The sequence below is a fragment of the Thalassophryne amazonica genome, chromosome 6, assembly GCF_902500255.1.
Source record: "Thalassophryne amazonica chromosome 6, fThaAma1.1, whole genome shotgun sequence".
Lineage (NCBI taxonomy): Eukaryota > Metazoa > Chordata > Actinopteri > Batrachoidiformes > Batrachoididae > Thalassophryne > Thalassophryne amazonica.
This window is the reverse complement of record NC_047108.1, coordinates 40697358-40718108: the sequence shown is the minus strand read 5'-3', so window position 1 is coordinate 40718108 and position 20751 is coordinate 40697358. Positions and strand designations below refer to the sequence as shown.

Below are 20751 nucleotides of genomic sequence, written 5' to 3'. Positions count from 1 at the left end.
CATAAAGTACTGCACCACATCATATTTTGGGACTCTATCATAACATCACTCAGATCATTTGATTACAAATGACTGACTACATAATCTCTCCAGCACAACGGTTCTAAACCGGTCCTCAAGGACCACCCAACCCACACATTTTTTATCTTTCCCTGCTCTGCTAGACGCTGATTAGCTCATTCAGGTGTGCAATTAATCAAGTACGAACACACCCCTGAATTACACTACAGGTTCCAGAGATATCCCAGAAAATTTGTTAAGTTTTTATTTTATTATTATACCAGTGTGTTGCCCATGGGGAGCCACGGGCTCTACATTGGGTTGTTGTTGTCCATTCAGCTGCTCCTGTTTTTTTGTTCGGAGTCACCACAGTGGATACAGCCAGATCCGCACTGGTATATGGCACACGTTTTACACCGGATGCCCTTCATGACGCAACTCCAGTGTTACCTGGAGAAACGGGCTCTACATTGGGTAGTGTTTATAAAATAGGTAACTGACATTTGTCAAGGGTGGTGATAAATTATACAGTTTCTATAATGAGTTGGAATGGTGTGTCAGTCCAGAATGTTTTTAGAACCATAGACCCCAACAATTTTTAGAAGAGGAACTCAACCCTTTTAGTTCCTGTTAATTATGTAATTTTGTAATGTTAATTTACTGTCTTAATGTATTTCTAAATTGTGTAGGTTCCTGTTATATACACACTGTTATTATTATCAGTATTATTTTATTATTACTTCTATTTTCTCATTTGAATTTTAAATGAATCACAATGGAAATAAGTGTTTTCACTTTCTTGTGCAACCCGTCTATTTTTAACATATTTACAATTATATTATGCACTTACATTGAACTTACTAAATAAAATCACGGCCTTAATATAAAGATGATTTACCGCCCCCTGCTGGAATGGCGTGTGAGTCCAGAATATAGTTAGCAACATCCATTGTTCAGTGTTGTTAGCTAATATCCATAGCTTCTCTAAAAATATTAGTCCTATCAATGTTCTGTTTTGGCAGCATTCATTCTTGACCCAAAATACAAAAGCATACCAAACAGCAAATGTCAGCTGTCCACAGTTTCTTCGTGATCAAAGTTTTACACACACACACACACACACACACACACACACACACACACACACACACACACACACACACACACACACACACACACACACACACACACACACACACACACACACACACACATGCAGAGCTTTTTGTCTTTTCTGCATTCTGTCGCAAGCAGGTGCTTCTAATTTTAGACACAAACAGATACGGTGGCAGAAGACATCAAAGGCAATACACTTTTCACTCATGGTACCAGTGTCATGACGAGATGAAATACCTGTTGAGATGAGCTCCACCGCGTGACTGCGCCTGTGCATGCACATCTCTCTATCCTGGACTTTAACACCTCACCTGTCGAGATGAGCTGCCTCTCTAGTGTTGTATAGTAACAAAGTAAAAATACTTCACTACTGTACTTAAGTATGTTTTGGGAGACTTTGTACTTTACTTGAGTTTTTTAAATTCAGCTTACTTTCACTTTTACTTCACTACATTTCCGATGTTAATTGCATACATCTACTCCGATACATTTTCTATGCTCCATGCCGTTACTCGTTACAAAAACACACACACACACACACACACACACACACACACACACACACACACACACACACACACACACACACACACACACACACACACACACACACACACGTGCACGAAAAAAGTTGTGTTTTCACCCAGAGACAACTAGTGACTGCAATGAATTCAGGCCAATTTGTCATGAGGCATGTCCGGTAGGCTTTTTTGCAGTTGCGCACTTGGGGGGTGTTTGTCAGGAAAATGATCATTTCTCTACATTGATTACAGACCTGCAGCAGGTATGTAATCAACTTTTCTGCAGCGCGGCTTTGCTTTGAACCTTGAACCAATCAAAGCAATGATTCGCACATCGAAGCAGTGCTTCGATCTACGATTCGTGGATTCGTTGTTTAATTTATCTTTATCCTAATTTTTCCCCACTAAAACCCTGAAGAGCATATGTCTGTGAGTAATATTTAACATTTTAATGTTAAACCGACCTGTTATGGTCTTCTGAAACAGTTGATAGATGTATTTTATAATTTAAAAACGGGACCAATGCTAACACGTTAGCATGTCTATGGCGTTTTCAATGTTAAAGTCAGCATTAAGCTGTTCGCATCAGCACGTTTGTGTTGATTTGTTTTCTGTATAATTAATGGCACAGCGTTCATTGTCGTAAAAGAGTCAAATTGTAATTTTTTAATTTATTTTTATTCATATATTAATAACAGCAACAACAATAATAGTCTACATAATAGACAATAATAGTCAATAATAATAGACTAATAATGTTACAATACAATTTTAGAGAAAGAGACAAAAAGAACCTAATGAAACAAAACACAACAGAAAAGATAAAACCATGTAACAATGAAAATAAATAAATACATATAGAAATAAATAACTGTTTCCTGTGAACACCTAGTGAGTAGCCTACTCTCGTTTAGGCTTTGAAACATTGTTTCTGAAGTGTTTTAGTGTGATGTGAACAGTTTTCAGTATTTTGACTAATACTACCAGTCAGTTACAAGCCTAGATAAACTTTGTAATATATATATATAAAAAAAACCCAAATCAGCCCGTTTTTGATTATTAACATTTACTTGTACTTTTACTTTCAATACTTGAGTACATTTACCTGTACATTACTTGTCATACTTAAGTACAATAATTACTAGATACTTTAAGACTTTTACTTGAGTAGCATTTCAATTGGTGACTTGAACTTCTACCAAAGTAATTTTTTAATGGATATCTGTACTTTTACTTAAGTGTGATTTTCCGGTACTTTATACAACACTGTTCTTTGCCACACAACTGCGCATGCGCATCTCCCCTTCAAGATGAGCTTACAACAATATTCTGCTTTAAAGACAGCATTTACATGCAAGTATTTACTTTTGTAAATTGAAAAGACACTTATTACTGTATTTTTGTTGGAAAGACAAAACACATGGGTTTTCTTCGGTGGGGGGAGCTCAACTCGATGGGTGAGGTGTGCATGCATTGCGCGGTGGACCTCATCTTGATAGGACATTTCACTCATGGTAACAGCAATATGAGACAAAAACACAATAAATCATTAACACTAAGAGCCCCTTCACACATAGTACGAATAAGCACAAATCAGGGTGAATCACGGTGGAACAGCTCATGCGAGCGAACCACGAAAACATCAAGCCCACGGGCAGGCGTGAACGATGCTGCTGCGACAGTTTTGTGCATGCAGGAACACAGTGCGAGCTGCTGTGTAAAAAATAATACATGCCACCCACGGGATTTGAACCTGCAATTTCCAAAAGCTCTGATTGCCAGCCAGAAACTTTACCACTGAGCTACCATCGCTGTCCTGTAAAAGGTGCGGGAAAATGCCTGATATCAAGAAGGACACAGATATATTTAAAACAAAATAAAACCACACACCATATAAAAATACTGCATTTTATTGAATCCCTCTTATCAAGTGGACAATACAAGTGTGATCCGTCTGTTCCTCTGTAGATGACCCATGGTCACAGATGTATAGTCATGAAATGACATGAATGAGAAGCAGGGCGCTCTTATCATGTCCACATGTGTTGGCGGCATGTCCAGCCGGCCCCGGCGTGTGTCCTGTCTTGTGGATGGCACGCTGCAGGACTGACACTGCGTGTGGAACAGAGCTCACGTGGGTGATGTGACATTCAGATTGCCTACTGCGTGTTATGATCTGACGTTCCGTTTCACACATATGCCACGTGTTCGGCGGGGTGGGTGGGAGCACGCACACGTGCGATACACATGCAGACCACGTGTGTTGCTATTTGCAAAGCCACACTCGTGGGGGCACTTCAACAAATTTCACATCCAGCTCAACTGTGATCGTCTGCTGACTGTTTTCGTGCTAACAGCACGAATGGCCACACATTTTCTAATTGCCAAGCAAACGGTGTAGATGTTCATGTGTGAAAGAGCTATCAATTGTCAATCCTTTCCGTGTCTGGGCCGGGTGAGGTTTCCCGTGTGAGGTGATGGTCTAGTGGTTAAGTGTCTGGCTTGAGACCACAAGATCCTCGGTTCAAATCCTAGCCTGACTGGAAAAACACTAAGGGCCCTTGGGCAACGTCTTTAATCCCCTATTGCTCCCGGTGTGTAGTGAGCGCCTTGTATGGGAGCACCCTCACATCGGGGTGAATGTGAGGCATTATTTGTAAAGCGCTTTGAGCATCTGATGCAGATGGAAAAGCGCTATATAAATACAGTCCATTTACCATTTCACCTGGAATTTTGCCAAAGTCTGCCGCAAGAGTGATCAAATGGACTTTCAGTGCACACTCCGTCTTTCAGCCGCTGGTGTGCGCAAATAGTTGCAGCAACAGGTGCACGAGGTGTTGGAGGCAGCTACGATTATACACGTATTGCATACGATTCCTGCTTCATGCGCAATTCATGCGCAAATATGTACTATGTGTGAAGGGGCCCTAACAACACTTAAAACTAACATAAACCACAATAACATTTAAAAGTTCAAAACCCTGAACTCCCATGGTTCATTGCAGCACAAGATCCATTGTTTATTGGTTAACTTAAATTACTCATTTCTCCCAAAATATTTGTCCTATCAACTTTCTGTTTTCGCAGCGCTCATCCTTGACCCAAAATACATAAGCATGCCAAATACCAAAATTTCAGCTCTCCCTGGTTTTTGCCTGATCACAGACACACATACACACGCACCCAGAGGCCACTTGCCTATTATAATATAGATTTTTGAGTGTTGGCCTTTGACTGATGTACTCCAAAAGTTAATCATTTGTAGACACTCACCAAAGGAATACAGGATGAACACAAAAACAGTCCTTGGTCTCAAATATTTATATCAAAAGCTCTATGAATACTTTTACAATTTTGGTATCTACAGTTGCAGAAACTCATCAAGTTTTTTTCCTCTTTTGCAGATTATTTTTCTTCAAAATTGTACAATTATTCAGGTAACTTTTGATATTATAAATATTTGAGACCAAGGAGTGTTTTTGTGTTCACCCTGTAGTCTGACTATATTTGTTAAAATAATTGCTGACCCATTTCCAAGTAATTTTGTGCACAGTTACATAGAAACATATGAACGGTTCCTGCTCCCTTTGCTGCTGCCAGGGTACAGAGTAAAAAACAAACAAACAAAAAAAAACCTGCAACCTACTGGCACCCCAGTATTTTCAGCACACAGAAGGTCTTTATGGCAGCACAGTGAATTAGAGGTTAGCACTGTTGCCTCACAGCAAGAAGGTCATGAGATCGAGTCCCACCTGTGGCCTTTCTGTGTGGAGTTTGTATGTTCTCCCCGTGTTTGCGCGGGTTTCCTCCAGGTGTTCCGGCTTCCTCCCCCATCCAAAGACATACAGATTAGGTGGATTGGAAAATTTAGACTGTCTATAGGTGTGCGTGCAGCTGTGAATGTGTTTGTCTATATGTGGCCCTGTGACAGATTGGTGTCCTGTTCAGGGTGAACCCCGCCTCACTCCTTATGACTGCTGGGATACGCTCCAGCCCCCCGTGACCCTTAATTGGAGTAAGCAGTTGAATATGAGTGAGTGAGAAGGTCTTTATTAAAAAACAAACATGAAATTTCAAATAAAATTTGCCAGAAGGCACATGGGAGACTGAAGCCCAGATCTGATCAGTTTTCTTGTATGAAAACTCTTCTCTGTCCCACTCCAACATGAAGCTGTGACTGGTGACACAACCGACAATTGTGAGTTGCACTCTGTGCAGTCTCTCCAATCACAGAAGCCTGTAACTCTTTCAGAGTTGTCAAATGTGTCTTGATGGCTTCCCTCACTAGTGTCCTTCTTATACAATCACTCAGTTTTTGAGAACGGCCTACTCCAGACAGATTTACTATAGAGTACCATGCAGTTTGCATTTATTAATGACTGATGAAATTAACTCCTAGACATATTCAGTGATACTGGCTGTAAATTCAAGGGTTTACAAATCTATGTCCAACATACATTTTATATCTATATCTTTACTGCAGTTTATGAAAGCACTTTGTTTTGTTGTTTTAGTTCAATACCTTAGGACATTAAAAAAACATTCTGATTACAGAAAAATTGGTTTATTTGCATTTTTTAATGAACATATTTTAAAATATATACTTAAAATTAGGGGTGCCAGTAATTGTGAACACTACTATATGATGTGGCAGAAGGGCTGAGTCATGGTGGCAAAGTCCAGAAAGGGTATTATCTCACAGGGGTAAAGAATCATTAAAACATCTGAAAGGTCAAATCCCCATCTCACTGATCAGAGAAGGACTGAGTCATGGTGACACCTTTCCTTGAAAAAGATTTTAAATAAATCAGAGTTATAGTTTTTACCTCTCAGCTCATCAAGGATGGAAGATACGAGGTCTGTTAGAAAAGTAACGGACCTTTTTATTTTTTGCAAAAACTATATGGATTTGAATCGTGTGATTGCATCAGCCAAGCTTGAACCTTCGTGCGCATGCGTGAGTTTTTTCACGCCTGTCAGTTGTGTCATTCGCCTGTGAGCACGCCTTGTGGGAGGAGTGGTCCAGCCCCCTCATCGGCTTTTCATTGTCAGGAAATTGGCTGATCGACTGCCGCTTTGCTTCATCAAAATTTTTTCAGAAAGTGTGAGAGATAGCCAAGTGGAAACCATTTGGAAAATTCAGATGGCTTTCGGTGAAGATCTTATGGGGATCACACAGATTAAGGACAATTACAACTGGATTAAAGACGGCCCACAGCGGCGGATGGTGTGCCGCGCACCGAGCGGCGATCGACAGGCTCAAACGACCAGATCATTTCCAAAGTGAACGCTTTGTTGATCCGGGACGTCGTCTGACTACCAGAGAAATGGCAAGACAGCTGGACATAGCACTTTTTCGGCACATTCCACTGTTACAGGAGTTTTTGTAATGGAAAGAGGAGCGGAGAAATTCGCCATAGAGCCGCTCATGGCGCGGGACGAAAGCACCTCCGTGTTGGTCTCACAGGACAAGCCCTAACATGCCCAGCTCTTGCATCATTCAAAAGATTCAGATGGCTTTCGGTGGCTTTTCAGTCGTGTGACTATCCGAGAAATTGTGGACGAGCTGGACATGCCACAACATGTCCTGTGAGGCTTCATCACGGCGTTGCTTTTTGTTCTGTGCCCTGCGCCTCCGTCCTGATGTGCGAATTCCTCCGCACGTCTTGTCATGCCGAAAAAGTGCTGATGTCAAACTCTTCTGCCATTTCTGTGGTAGTCAGACAACGTCCCGGATCAACAAAGCGTTTACTTTGGAAATGAACGGCACATTCCACTGTTACAGGAGTTTTTTGTCATGAAAAGACGTGCGGAGGTTTTGTTGTGTGGGCCGCTGAAGAGGAGGTACTGCTGGCCCACTACCACCAGAGGGCGCCCTGCTTGGAGTGCGGGCTCCAAGCACGAGAGGGCGCCAGACCCAGAGGAAGTGACAGCTGTCACTCATTACACCAGCTGTCACTCATCTACACCAGTACTTAAGCCGGACTGCAACTCCACCTCCCCGCCGAGAAATCGACTACCGAGAGGTATTTTCTCTGCTACTTGACACTTTGTGTGTACTAAACCAGATCTTTCTTGCAGCCTTATTCTTGTGGACGTTGCCTTATCCGGGACTTCGGCGTGTGGCGTGACGACGACGACTGCGCCACACTCTCTGAACAGATAAGTGGTTAGACAAGAGCTGCACGAGTGTGTGATTCGGAGGTGGAGGTTTTCCTCCTGACTGTGTACAGACTGTAGACCACTGAGTGTAAGGACTTACACTCATTCATCTTGTCTCTGCTTTTGCCAGCAGTACCAGGTTCGACAGCCGAAGACAGAGGTCACCTGGGGACTCGGGACTTGGCGGCTCCGGTGTTCTTCAGACCGTTGGTGGTGGAGGCCGTGTGGGATGCGGCCTCTCTCTCGTCTGGGTCTTCTATCTTCGAGCCTGCCCACACGTCACCTGGTGTTAATTGACTTACTCATTGTCCGTTCATTTGCGCCCCCTGTTGTGGGTCCGTGCTACGACACCTTCCCGACAGGATTTCTCGGCCAATCGTCATGGATTCCGAGGGGCGTCAGCTCGAGCGTGAACGGCCAATGGAAGAGCCGGGGGCGCAGGCGTCAGCGGGAGGCATGTTGAGTGAGCTGCAGCAGATCTTAACCGCCTTCACGGCTCGGTTGGATTTAGTGACCGAGCAGAATGTCCTCCTTAATCGGAGAGTGGAGGCTCTCGCCGCCAGGGTGGAAGCGCACGATCAGGGCGCTGGTGCAGCTCCTCCTCTGGCTGGTCCTGGGCCTGTATCAGACGTACCACTGGTCGTTCAACGAACCCCCCCACCGTCCCCTGAAGCATACATAAGCCCTCCAGAACCGTACGGGGGCTGTGTCGAGACGTGCGCGGACTTCCTCATGCAGTGTTCGCTCGTCTTTTCACAGCGCCCTGTCATGTACGCATCAGACGCTAGCCGGGTAGCTTATGTTATTAATCTGCTTCGAGGAGAGGCACGCGCATGGGCTACGGCGCTTTGGGAGCAGAACTCACGGCTCCTAACGTCTTATACTGGGTTTGTGCGGGAGTTCAAACAAGTGTTTGATCATCCCAACAGAGGCGAGACCGCTTCAAACGTGCTGCTGTCGATGAGACAGGGGCGCCGTAGCGCAGCCGAGTATGCAGTCGACTTCCGCATCACGGCAGCGAGGTCCGGCTGGAATAACGTTGCGCTCCGCGCCGCCTTTATAAGTGGGCTGTCCCCGGTCCTTAAGGAGCACCTACTGGCTAAGGAGGAACCGCGGGATTTTGACGGGCTTGTCGATTTGGTTATATGCTTAGACAACCGTTTGAATGAGCATCGTCGGGAGCAGGCCGGGGGGCGTGACCGGGCACGAGCCGTCCCTCCCCCTTCCGGTTCCGACAAGGTGACGTCGTCCCCACGCTTCACTGCCAGAGAGCCCCGTGTGGCTACAGCTCCCCTGCTGAGGAGGCTATGGACACGAGCAGGGCCAAAGTAAGATCAAACGTCAGACAAAGGAGACTGGCCCGCGGGGAGTGTTTTGTCTGCGGCTCTTGTGAGCACATGCAGAGGGACTGCCCTGAACGGTCAAACTACAACGCCCGTCCTTAGAAACTGGGCTAAGGGTGGGCCATAACACACACGCGGAAAGACCCCGCAGATCGGCACGAATCCCAGTAACAATCCTTTGTGAGGAGTTAACCCTTCACGCCCCAGCACTGATAGACACGGGGTCAGAAGGGAATCTGCTGGACAGCAGATGGGCAAAGGAAGTAGGGCTCCCTCTGGTGGCTCTGCCGGCACCAGTGCAGGTGCGAGCACTAGATGGCACCCTGCTTCCATTAATCACACATCAGACACAACCAGTGACCTTGGTTGTGTCTGGGAATCACAGGGAGGAGATAGTGTTCCATGTAACACCATCTACCTCCCGAGTGATCTTGGGTTTTCCATGGATGGTGAAGCACAATCCCCGGGTCGATTGGCCGTCCGGGGTTGTGACGCAGTGGAGCGAAACCTGCCACCGGGAGTGTTTGGATCCTCGGTTCCCCCCGGCACTACAGCTAATGAGGAGGTCAGAGTCCCCCTCAATCTATCGGCGGTGCCTAAGGAGTACCATGGTCTTGCTGACGTTTTCAGCAAAGATCTGGCGCTCACTCTTCCCCCGCACCGACCGTATGATTGTGCCATCGATTTAGTCCCGGGCGTTGAGTACCCGTCCAGTAGGTTGTACAACCTCTCACGTCCGGAACGCGAATCAATGGAGACCTACATCCGGGACTCTTTAGCTGCCGGGTTGATCCGGAACTCCACCTCCCCGATGGGTGCTGGTTTCTTTTTTGTGGGCAAGAAGGACGGCGGACTCCGTCCATGCATTGATTACAGAGGGCTGAACGAGATCACGGTTCGCAACCGATACCCGTTACCTCTGTTGGATTCAGTGTTCACGCCCCTGCATGGAGCCCAAATCTTTACGAAATTGGATCTTAGAAACGCGTACCACCTGGTTCGGATCCGGAAGGGAGACGAATGGAAGACGGCATTCAACACCCCGTTAGGTCATTTTGAGTACCTGGTCATGCCGTTCGGCCTCACTAATGCCCCCGCGACGTTCCAAGCTTTGGTAAATGACGTCTTGCGGGACTTCCTGCATCGGTTCGTCTTCGTATATCTGGACGATATACTCATCTTTTCCCCGGACCCTGAGACCCATGTCCAGCATGTACGTCAGGTCCTTCAGCGGTTGTTGGAGAACCGGCTGTTTGTGAAGGGCGAGAAGTGCGAGTTCCACTGCACTTCTTTGTCCTTCCTGGGGTTCATCATCTCCTCCAACTCCGTCGCCCCTGATCCGGCTAAGGTTGCGGCGGTGAGAGATTGGCCCCAACCAACAAGCCGCAGGAAACTACAGCAGTTCCTCGGCTTTGCAAATTTTTACAGGAGGTTCATTAAAGGTTACAGTCAGGTAGTTAGCCCCCTGACTGCCCTGACCTCCACCAAGGTCCCCTTCACCTGGTCGGATCGGTGCGAAGCCGCGTTCCAGCAGTTGAAACGCCGGTTCTCGACTGCACCAGTTCTGGTGCAGCCTGATCCTGATCGCCAGTACGTAGTAGAAGTGGACGCCTCTGACTCAGGGATAGGAGCCGTGCTGTCCCAGAGCGTAGAGGCTGATAAAGTTCTCCATCCTTGTGCCTTTTATTCCCGCAGGTTGACCCCAGCTGAACGGAACTATGACGTTGGCAACCGGGAACTTCTTGCGGTGAAGGAGGCTCTTGAAGAGTGGAGACACCTGCTGGAGGGGGCGTCGTTGCCCTTCACGGTTTTCACTGACCATCGCAACCTGGAGTACATCCGGACCGCCAAGCGGCTGAACCCCAGGCAAGCCTGCTGGTCTCTGTTCTTCGGGCGCTTTGACTTCCAGATCACATATCGCCCCGGGACCAAGAACCAAAAATCAGATGCATTGTCCCGGGTGCACGAAGAAGAAGCCAAAGCGGGGCTGTCGAACCCCACCGAGACCATCATCCCCGAGTCCACTGTCGTGGCCACCCTTACCTGGGACGTGGAGAAGACCGTCCGGGAGGCCCTGACCAGGAGCCCGGACCCGGGGACTGGCCCCAAGGACAGACTGTACGTCCCACCAGAGGCAAGAGCTGCCGTATTGGACTTCTGTCACGGGTCCAAGCTCTCCTGTCATCCCGGAGTGCGTAGGACCGTGGCAGTAGTCTAGCAGCGCTTCTGGTGGGCGTCCCTGGAAACCGACGTCCGGGACTACATCCAGGCCTGTACCATCTGCGCCAGGGGCAAGGCAGACCATCGGAGGACGACGGGCCTCCTCCAACCCCTGCCAGTGCCTCATCGCCCCTGGTCTCACATCGGCCTGGATTTCATCACGGGCCTCCCGCCGTCCCAGGGCAACACCGTAATCCTCACGATAGTGGACCGGTTCTCCAAGGCGGCCCACTTCGTGGCCCTCCCGAAGCTCCTGACGGCCCAGGAGACAGCAGACCTCCTGGTCCATCACGTCTTGCGGCTGCATGGGATACCATCGGACATTGTCTCAGATCGTGGTCCCCAGTTCTCTTCACAGGTGTGGAGGAGTTTCTGCAAGGAGCTGGGGGCCACCGTGAGTCTCTCGTCCGGGTACCACCCCCAGACCAACGGCCAGGCAGAGCGGGCCAACCAGGAGTTGGAGCAGGCCCTTCGGTGTGTCACCTCCGCACATCCGGCGGCCTGGAGTCACCATCTGGCCTGGATCGAGTATGCCCACAACAGCCAAGTTTCGTCTGCTACCGGCCTCTCCCCTTTTGAGGTGTGTTTGGGGTACCAGCCCCCATTGTTCCCGCTGGTGGAGGGAGAGGTCGGTGTGCCCTCGGTCCAGGCCCACCTCAGGAGATGTCGCCGGGTGTGGCGGACCGCCCGCTCTGCCCTGTTAAAGGCCCGGACGAGGGCCAAGTCCCATGCGGACCACCGACGGTCCCCGGCCCCCACGTACCAGCCCGGGCAGGAGGTGTGGCTGTCAACAAAGGACATCCCCTTCTGTGTGGACTCACCCAAGTTGAAGGACAAATACATTGGACCATTCCCTATCCTCAAGATCATCAACCCGGCCGCAGTGAAGCTCCGTCTCCCGGCTTCGCTGCGGATCCACCCTGTCTTCCACGTGTCCCGTATCAAACCGCACCACACCTCGCCCCTCTGTACTCCTGGACCCACGCCGCCTCCTGCCCGGCTCATCGACGGGAAGCCTGCTTGGACGGTCCGCAGGCTCCTGGACGTCCGTCGTAAGGGCCGGGGGTTCCAATATCTGGTGGACTGGGAGGGGTATGGACCTGAAGAACGCTCCTGGGTGAAGAGGAGCTTCATCCTGGACCCGGCCCTCCTGGCCGATTTCTACAAGAGACACCCGAACAAGCCCGGTCGGGCTCCAAGCACGAGAGGGCGCCAGACCCAGAGGAAGTGACAGCTGTCACTCATCACACCAGCTGTCACTCATCTACACCAGTACTTAAGCCGGACTGCAACTCCACCTCCCCGCCGAGAAATCGACTACCGAGAGGTATTTTCTCTGCTACTTGACACTTTGTGTGTACTAAACCAGATCTTTCTTGCAGCCTTATTCTTGTGGACGTTGCCTTATCCGGGACTTCGGCGTGTGGCGTGACGATGACGACTGCGCCACACTCTCTGAACAGATAAGTGGTTAGACAAGAGCTGCACGAGTGTGTGATTCGGAGGTGGAGGTTTTCCTCCTGACTGTGTACAGACTGTAGACCACTGAGTGTAAGGACTTACACTCATTCATCTTGTCTCTGCTTTTTGCCAGCAGTACCAGGTTCGACAGCCGAAGACAGAGGTCACCTGGGGACTCGGGACTTGGCGGCTCCGGTGTTCTTCAGACCGTTGGTGGTGGAGGCCGTGTGGGACGCGGCCTCTCTCTCGTCGGGGTCTTCTATCTTCGAGCCTGCCCACACGTCACCTGGTGTTAACTGACTTTACAAATTCTGTGTGTTACGTTGTGTGTTGTCACAACATTAAATTGTTACCTTTTGGCTTACTCATTGTCCGTTCATTTGCGCCCCCTGTTGTGGGTCCGTGCTACGACACCTTCCCAACAGGTTTGGGGTTATAAGGTCAAATTGCAAGACCACAAGAAGCATTTTTAAACTAAAATTGGACTTTGAGAACACGTTCTTCTACTATATATATCCTATTCTCATCAAACGTGCCATGTGGGTTACATAGCCAGAGTCCAACAACCCTGTTGATTTTGAACTTGTAAAGCCAACAAGTCAAAAGGTCAAATTCACTGAAAACCTTTTAGTTTTAAAGCTACCAATGTTTCGGTCAGCCTGAGGGACATTGTGCCGCTCTGTGCAGCACAGTGCTATGTGAGCTATGTATGAGTGAAAGGTGCTGACACACAGAAACATTCTCAATAGCTTATTCCCACTTATCAGCCGGTGACACAGTAAGAAGGATGACGCCCAACAATATCTTCTGCTTTTTATCACTGATAAAGAACAGGGTGGTACAAAATGTGTCAGTGTTCTGTCTAGCAGTTAACAGACATTTACATAAGTGGCAAAATGTGTCCACATTAAATTTAAATTATGGACAGACACAAGACTGGTGTTGCCATTTTTAACAATTTAAATAGTGGTCAATACTCACAGTTTATATAATTTTTTTTATAATTAAACTTAAAGTTATGTTGTTTCTTGCTTTATTGTTTTAGTGCCATGTTACTTGGTCACTATTACCCCATCATGGGTCTCATTGTATTTAATAGTCCATATAGTTACACTGTATTTACTATGATTCTAGAAACTAATAAATAACTAAGAAACTCAAAAATGCGCTGTTTATCGGACAAGATGGGAAATACTGTGTGGTTCACCTAATGAACCTCAATTTTATAGAAGGCTTTTGTGTGTGTGGGTGGGTGGGGGGGGGGGGGGGGGGGGGGTGCCATGGTTCAGTCAATCCATTTTCTAAGTAAAACACAGCCACCTGGGCTGCAAAACAGTATAATTCATGGAAGTTTTAAAATAACAACCGCCACATGTGTGTTCATTTTCTTGGCCCAGACTGCATTCCAAGTCATGCAAAACACTCTATTCTTGAAGTCTAGACTGACTTAATCTGGCAAGACCTTGAGTTCAGATGAATCATTAGGGAATCTACAGTAGATCTGTGGCCAGAGTCCACAACCTGGGCATATCTCCAGAATCTTCTCATGAGAAATTATTGATTTCTTTAGCAACACCACAAGCACTGGAACACCATATCCAGCAGTGTTGTTTTGGATGCTGAACCATGATCCATTAACTTCTAACCCCAAACATGCAGCACTGAGCCATTTTCACCCTGGCTGTCAGATCTGTAAGAACAAATACAGTCCTCGTAATCTGCACTGTCAGTGCCTGTGGTTGCATTCAATCCACCTAAACACAGAGGCAATTCACCTCTGGATCAGTCATCTATCACTGAATGAAGCTGCAATTATAAAGTCTCCCTCACCAAGACACCCTTAACACAGTTGGGAGTGAAAACTGAGATAACAGACACGACACACAAACAATGCCCTCAAAATTCTTAGCCTCATATAATCATTGACAGGTGCAATGTGTGACAACATCAGTTCAAGCTGGTCTGCCATAGCAACATACAATCCCTTAACATACCAACCATAGGAGTAACCAGACCTAAAACAGGTGTATCCACGACCAAGATTTGGCAACTTCAAGTTCTGCAGACCTCAGAGAGCATTGCCACTGCAATCCTGACCTTTCAGTGCTCCCTCAAGAGCAACTGAAGATGGTCATCCTTGTTGAGAGAGCAGATGTTTCAGATGCACCACCCACACAAGATGCATGAGCCGGCAACCTCTCAGCAGCACACCACCACGTTCCAGAGACAAGACTCTTGCTGGTCTTCAAAAATTCTTGCGGTGGTTTGAATCATATTTATCTAATAGATTACAATTTGTTCATGTAAATGGGAAATCTTCTTCACAGACTAAGGTTAATTATGGAGTTCCACAAGGTTCTGTGCTAGGAGCAATTTTATTCACTTTATACATGCTTCCCTTAGGCAGTATTATTAGACAGCATTGCTTAAATTTTCATTGTTACGCAGATGATACTCAGCTTTATCTATCCATGAAGCCAGAGGGGACACACCAATTAGTTAAACTGCAGGAATGTCTTACAGACATAAAGACATGGATGACCTCTAATTTCCTGCTTTTAAATTCAGATAAAACGGAAGTTATTGTACTTGGCCCCACAAATCTTAGAAACATGGTGTCTAACCAGATCCTTACTCTGGATGGCATTACCCTGACCTCTAGTAATACTGTGATGCGCATATTAAGCAAATATGTAGGACTGCTTTTTTGCATTTGCGCAATATCTCTAAAATTAGAAAGGTCTTGTCTCAGAGTGATGCTGAAAAACTAATTCATGCATTTATTTCCTCTAGGCTGGACTACTGTAATTCATTATTATCAGGTTGTCCTAAAAGTTCCCTGAAAAGCCTTCAGTTAATTCAAAATGCTGCAGCTAGAGTACTGATGGGGACTAGAAGGAGAGAGCATATTTCACCCATATTGGCCTCTCTTCATTGGCTTCCTGTTAATTCTAGAATAGAATTTAAAATTCTTCTTCTTACTTATAAGGTTTTGAATAATCAGGTCCCATCGTATCTTAGGGACCTTATAGTACCATATCACTCCAATAGAGCGCTTCGCTCTCAGATGCAGGCTTACTTGTAGTTCCTAGGGTTTTTAAGAGTAGAATGGGAGGCAGAGCCTTCAGCTTTCAGGCTCCTCTCCTGTGGAACCAGCTCCCAATTCGGATCAGGGAGACAGACACCCTCTCTACTTTTAAGATTAGGCTTAAAACTTTCCTTTTTGCTAAAGCTTATAGTTAGGGCTGGATCAGGTGACCCTGAACCATCCCTTAGTTATGCTGCTATAGACTTAGACTGTTGGGGGTTCCCATGATGCACTGAGTGTTTCTTTCTCTTTTTGCTCTGTATGCACCACTCTGCATTTAATCATTAGTGATTGATCTCTGCTCTCTTCCACAGCATGTCTTTTTCCTGATTCTCTCCCCTCAGCCCCAACCAGTCCCAGCAGAAGACTGCCCCTCCCTGAGCCTGGTTCTGCTGGGGGTTTCTTCCTGTTAAAAGGGAGTTTTTCCTTCCCACTGTCGCCAAGTGCTTGCTCACAGGGGGTCGTTTTGACCGTTGGGGGTTTCCTGTAATTATTGTATGGCTTTTGCCTTACAATATAAAGCGCCTTGGGGCAACTGTTTGTTGTGATTTGGCGCTATATAAATAAAATTGATCTGATTTGATCCTTGGTTTCAGATAGATAGATAGATAGATAGATAGATAGATAGATAGATAGATAGATAGATAGATAGATAGATAGATAGATAGATAGATAGATAGATAGATAGATAGATAGATAGATAGATAGATAGATAGATAGATAGATAGATAGATAGATAGATAGATAGATAGATAGATAGATAGATAGATAGATAGATAGATAGATTATTTATTACACAGACTTCATTTATACAGGTACAAGCAATTTTATATTCCAGTATACAGCTGTGTGAGGCATTTTATGGTAGCAAGAGTGCCAGTGCCTCCAAAAAAACTTCAAAAAAGAGTTGACTACAGGACAGAGGACCACCTAGAGCCCTGGATGCACTATAACATAAAATCCAGGACAGTAAACTGTGCAGTATATACTCTACCTATGCTAAAGAGGTAAAGTTTTCAGTGTTGTTGGTCCATTAGTTTTGCCTTTAAGCAGGATTATGCAAAACTCTGAACTAGTTTACTTGAAACTGGGTGGAAAGGTGGTGTATAGGCCAAGGGGGACACCATTAACTTTTGAAGCAGATCCAATTGAGAGGAAGGTCTGATTAAGCTGACAAAGCCCAAAAAATGATTATTATTATTATTAATATTAATATGCATATGTCACAAACATGAATGAGTGAAGCTCATCAGCATCTCACCGTGTCATTTAGGTTCTTCAGACTTTGTTTTGAGTAAATGCTTCAGGGGAGCATTAGCATGGCAAAAACCTTTCAGTTTCTGGGGGGGGGGGGCTCTGCCCCCCATACTCCCCACCTTTTTAAGCTCCCACCCAGACCCCCCGCCTTTTTAAGCATTTTTCTTTATTTGCCTCTCACATACTTGGAAAAGCTCCTCGCCATCTAACCATGTCCTTTAGTTCCTTCAGACTTTTTTCAGTAAAATGGTTCTTGGGAACATAAGCATGACTAAAACCTTTTGGCTTCTGGGGGGGGCTCTGCCCCCATACTCCCCACCTTTTTAAGCTTTTTTCTTCTTTTGCTTTTCAGCTGGACCCCCCCCCCCCCATTACAGCCCTCTTAACCCCCTGCCACTTTAAGCATTTTTTTTTTTTATGTAGATGTAAATTAATATTCAACTTTTTCAGCTAGTTGACAGTAGGGCTGTACAATATGGCCAAATTATCATATCTCAATATTGTCAGATAAATTGTCATAAAAATGTCACTCATATACATGCTGTCCATATTCTTGAGCCGCTTACGTAGGTAGGAAGAGTTCCTATGGGATAAATAAGCTTTTCAACTAGAGCTCAACCGATATATCGGCCGGCCGATATTATCGGCTGATATAAGCCCTTTTCAAAGTACTCACTATCGGCCGAAATTCTGCCGATAGAACGCTGATAATTTCTCATAAACAGAACAGTTACTGAAATAATGTTTGTGTCGGCAATGTAAAATGTCCTTGCACCGTTTGTCCAGTAGATGGAGGTCTGACTCCATTCAACTGACAGCTGCTTAAATGTGTTCATCACCAGCCCCCGTAGTTCGCCATCACACTGCAGTGATCGGCTGACAAAAGCATACAAGTAAGTTTATAAGGATGTTGTTTGTAATAACTTTGTTGTGAAAGTGTAGGAACACGGACCCACAACAGGGGGCGCAATGAATGGACAATGGAGGAAGTAAAAAACAAGATTTACTACTGAAACAAGCACGAGTAGTATAACAAACACAATGTTTAGGGTCGAATCCGCTGGTGTCGTGTGGGCAGGCTCGAAGATAGGAGACGTCCGTCTCAGTCGAACCGGAACCGCCCAGATCTCCACTGCCACCGAACCCCGGAAATACTGGAACCGCCAAGTCCCGAATTCCCAGGTGGCCACTGCCTCCGCTCGTCGGATCCGGTACTGCTGGCAGGAGAGAGCAAGAACACACAGGAGTGGATGAACGCACCCAGTACAGAGAGGGGAGAAGCCGCCTCCACCTCTTGGCAAAGTTCAGCAGGAAGGTGAGTACTTATCCAAAGAAGGAGGGTCTCAGTAGTCACCAGTCCTGAAAGGTTTAACAAGTTTATCAATCACAGAATATGCTGCAGAGAATGTTACCTTGGTCTTAGGCGATATCTCGGCACTGAGGTGGAGACGCCGTCCTCCTGATATACCTCGGTGCTGAGTAGAAACAGCTGTGTTTGGTGATGGGTGACAGCTGTCACCCAGATTACTCCCATGATGCGGTAGCGCCCTCTGGTGCCTGGAGCCCGCACTCCAGGCAGGGCGCCCTCTGGTGGTGGTGGGCCAGCAGTACCTCCTCTTCAGCGGCCCACACAACAAACTTTGCGATTACATTCACCCCACATTTCTCCCGTTTCAGTTCAACTCAGCTTGATTAATTCAGTTTATGTAGTAATGTGTCAAATGTGCTTCATTGTGTTGGTCACGCTTTTTATTAAGCCCACGTTGTGTAGACCTTATGTCTAGCATGAAAAACTTTTGTTAACTGCTAAGAGGTTGAAACATTCAGATTCACTGGTCGTCCAGAAGGATTCTGGGAATTACTGCCATTCACCATTAACCCTCTGGGGCCGACACCGTCGTATACGATGGCTGGGACCAAGCTGTACTAAATTGTAAATAACTTTTTAATGATATCAGATAGAAACTTACTCTTTTTTTTTGCTGAAAAGTTAACTCCGCAAACTTTCGTCCACCGTCGGCCATCTTGGTACTCCTCATAGAAGATGTGTGATGACGTGCGCAATGTGAGTGTCCAATCGGAATTGGTTCTCCGTCACATGGTTTTCCAAAATCCAATCGTAGGGCAGATTTACCTCACGTGATATGGCAAAGATCATTTTCAGGAGTGATATCTTTATCTCGGCTATCGGCAAATCAGTCGATTTATCGATTATCGGCATATTTTTTCATCCAAATATCGTTATTGGCATCGGCCTCAAAAAAATCCATATTGGTCGGGCTCTATTTTCAATCTTCCATCCCTGGTTTTCAAGACCAGGCACCTAAGTGGCTCTACTCTCTCTTTTTAAAAAGATATTTAGGAGTACCTTAGTAAACACTAGTAGAGTTCCACCTTAGATTTGGAATGTATAATAGAAGATATACCTTACTGAATTTTCATATCAATATGATATATGATATGACTATGATTTGACAAAGTGCAGCAACAGTGAAGATTAAACATTCTGGGGATACAAAATGCAAAACATGCACTATGCACAATTTCTTCAATCACAGGAACAGAAGCCTGTAACTTCTTCTGGGTTGTTTATGAGTCTTGGTGGCTTTCCTCACTCTTCTCCTTCTTACACAGTCACTCAGTTTTTGAGAACTATTTACTCCACACAGATTTATCATAGAGTGCCACACTGTTTGTATTTCTTCATAACTGGTGTAAATAAAGTTCCAGACATATTCAGTGACTTGGAAATGTTTGTGTATCCACGACTGATTATTTACAGGTATTATACCAAAGGGGCTGATTACTTATTCAACCCATCATCTTGGCTTTTATATTTTTACTTAATTTATATCAACTTGTAGAGATTTACTTTCAGTTTGAGTCTAAGGAAGATAATTTTTGAATTTTTTTTATATTGAGAAGCCTGATTTACTTTTTGTACCTGAAATGCCATAAACAAATTAAAATGCGTGAAATACCAAGGGGCTGAATACTTTTCCAAGCCACTGTATGTACTTAAATGTTGGCAGAGGTATGTGCCCTCGGAGGACGAGTATTACACTGTCAATAAACCACAGCTCAGAATCCTTTGCTTTCTCGTAGTGGCTACATTTAAGACAGATGGACCTTGTGACTTTTTAAACCGATTTGACAGTAATCCCTTGAACACATACATCTGCAGGCTTCCGGGTGAATCTCTTTTATCCTTAACAAACTGCAGAATTAAAACAAGTTATAATCTTGTGCAAACATCAGATTTAAACACGGGGTTTTAATTTTAAAGTACTGTGGTGCCACCTTGATGGTGTCCAGCGGGTGTCCAGCCAGCAGCAGAAAAGCTCCTCCGACTCCTCCAGCCACTAAGTTTTTCAGCGGAGAAACTCTCCGAGTGCTGCGCTCCTTTTCTCCTCCCATCCTCTCCATGCATGGCCGCAGACAGCTCCTCCTCACTGCTCCTCTTCCTCCAAACAGCCCTCACCCTCCCTCCCTTATGAAACTCTCTCTCTCTCCTCTCCTCCTCTCATCTCTCTCTCCTCATCTCTCTCTCTCCTCTCTCTTCTCTCTCTTTTCTTCTCCCTCT

At 45.9% G+C, this 20751-nt stretch overlaps 1 protein-coding gene and 1 long non-coding RNA gene across 2 annotated transcripts in view; both read right to left on the bottom strand.

Annotated features, from left to right (window-relative positions):
- si:dkey-150i13.2 (mitochondrial carnitine/acylcarnitine carrier protein) overlaps positions 1–20651 on the bottom strand; it is a 72603-nt gene extending 51952 nt beyond the window's left edge. Inside the window, exon 1 of the mRNA XM_034172048.1 lies at positions 20469–20651. Coding sequence (XP_034027939.1) covers positions 20469–20594 — 126 coding nt within the window. The 5' untranslated portion in view covers positions 20595–20651. The remainder of the gene's footprint in view (positions 1–20468) is intronic.
- Positions 5315–20115, bottom strand: LOC117512085. Its single transcript, XR_004561203.1, has 3 exons — positions 20104–20115; positions 13754–13759; positions 5315–5396 (listed from the first exon to the last, which is right to left on the bottom strand). It is a non-coding gene; the product is annotated as an uncharacterized LOC117512085 (long non-coding RNA).
- Positions 20652–20751: the final 100 nt, after the last annotated feature.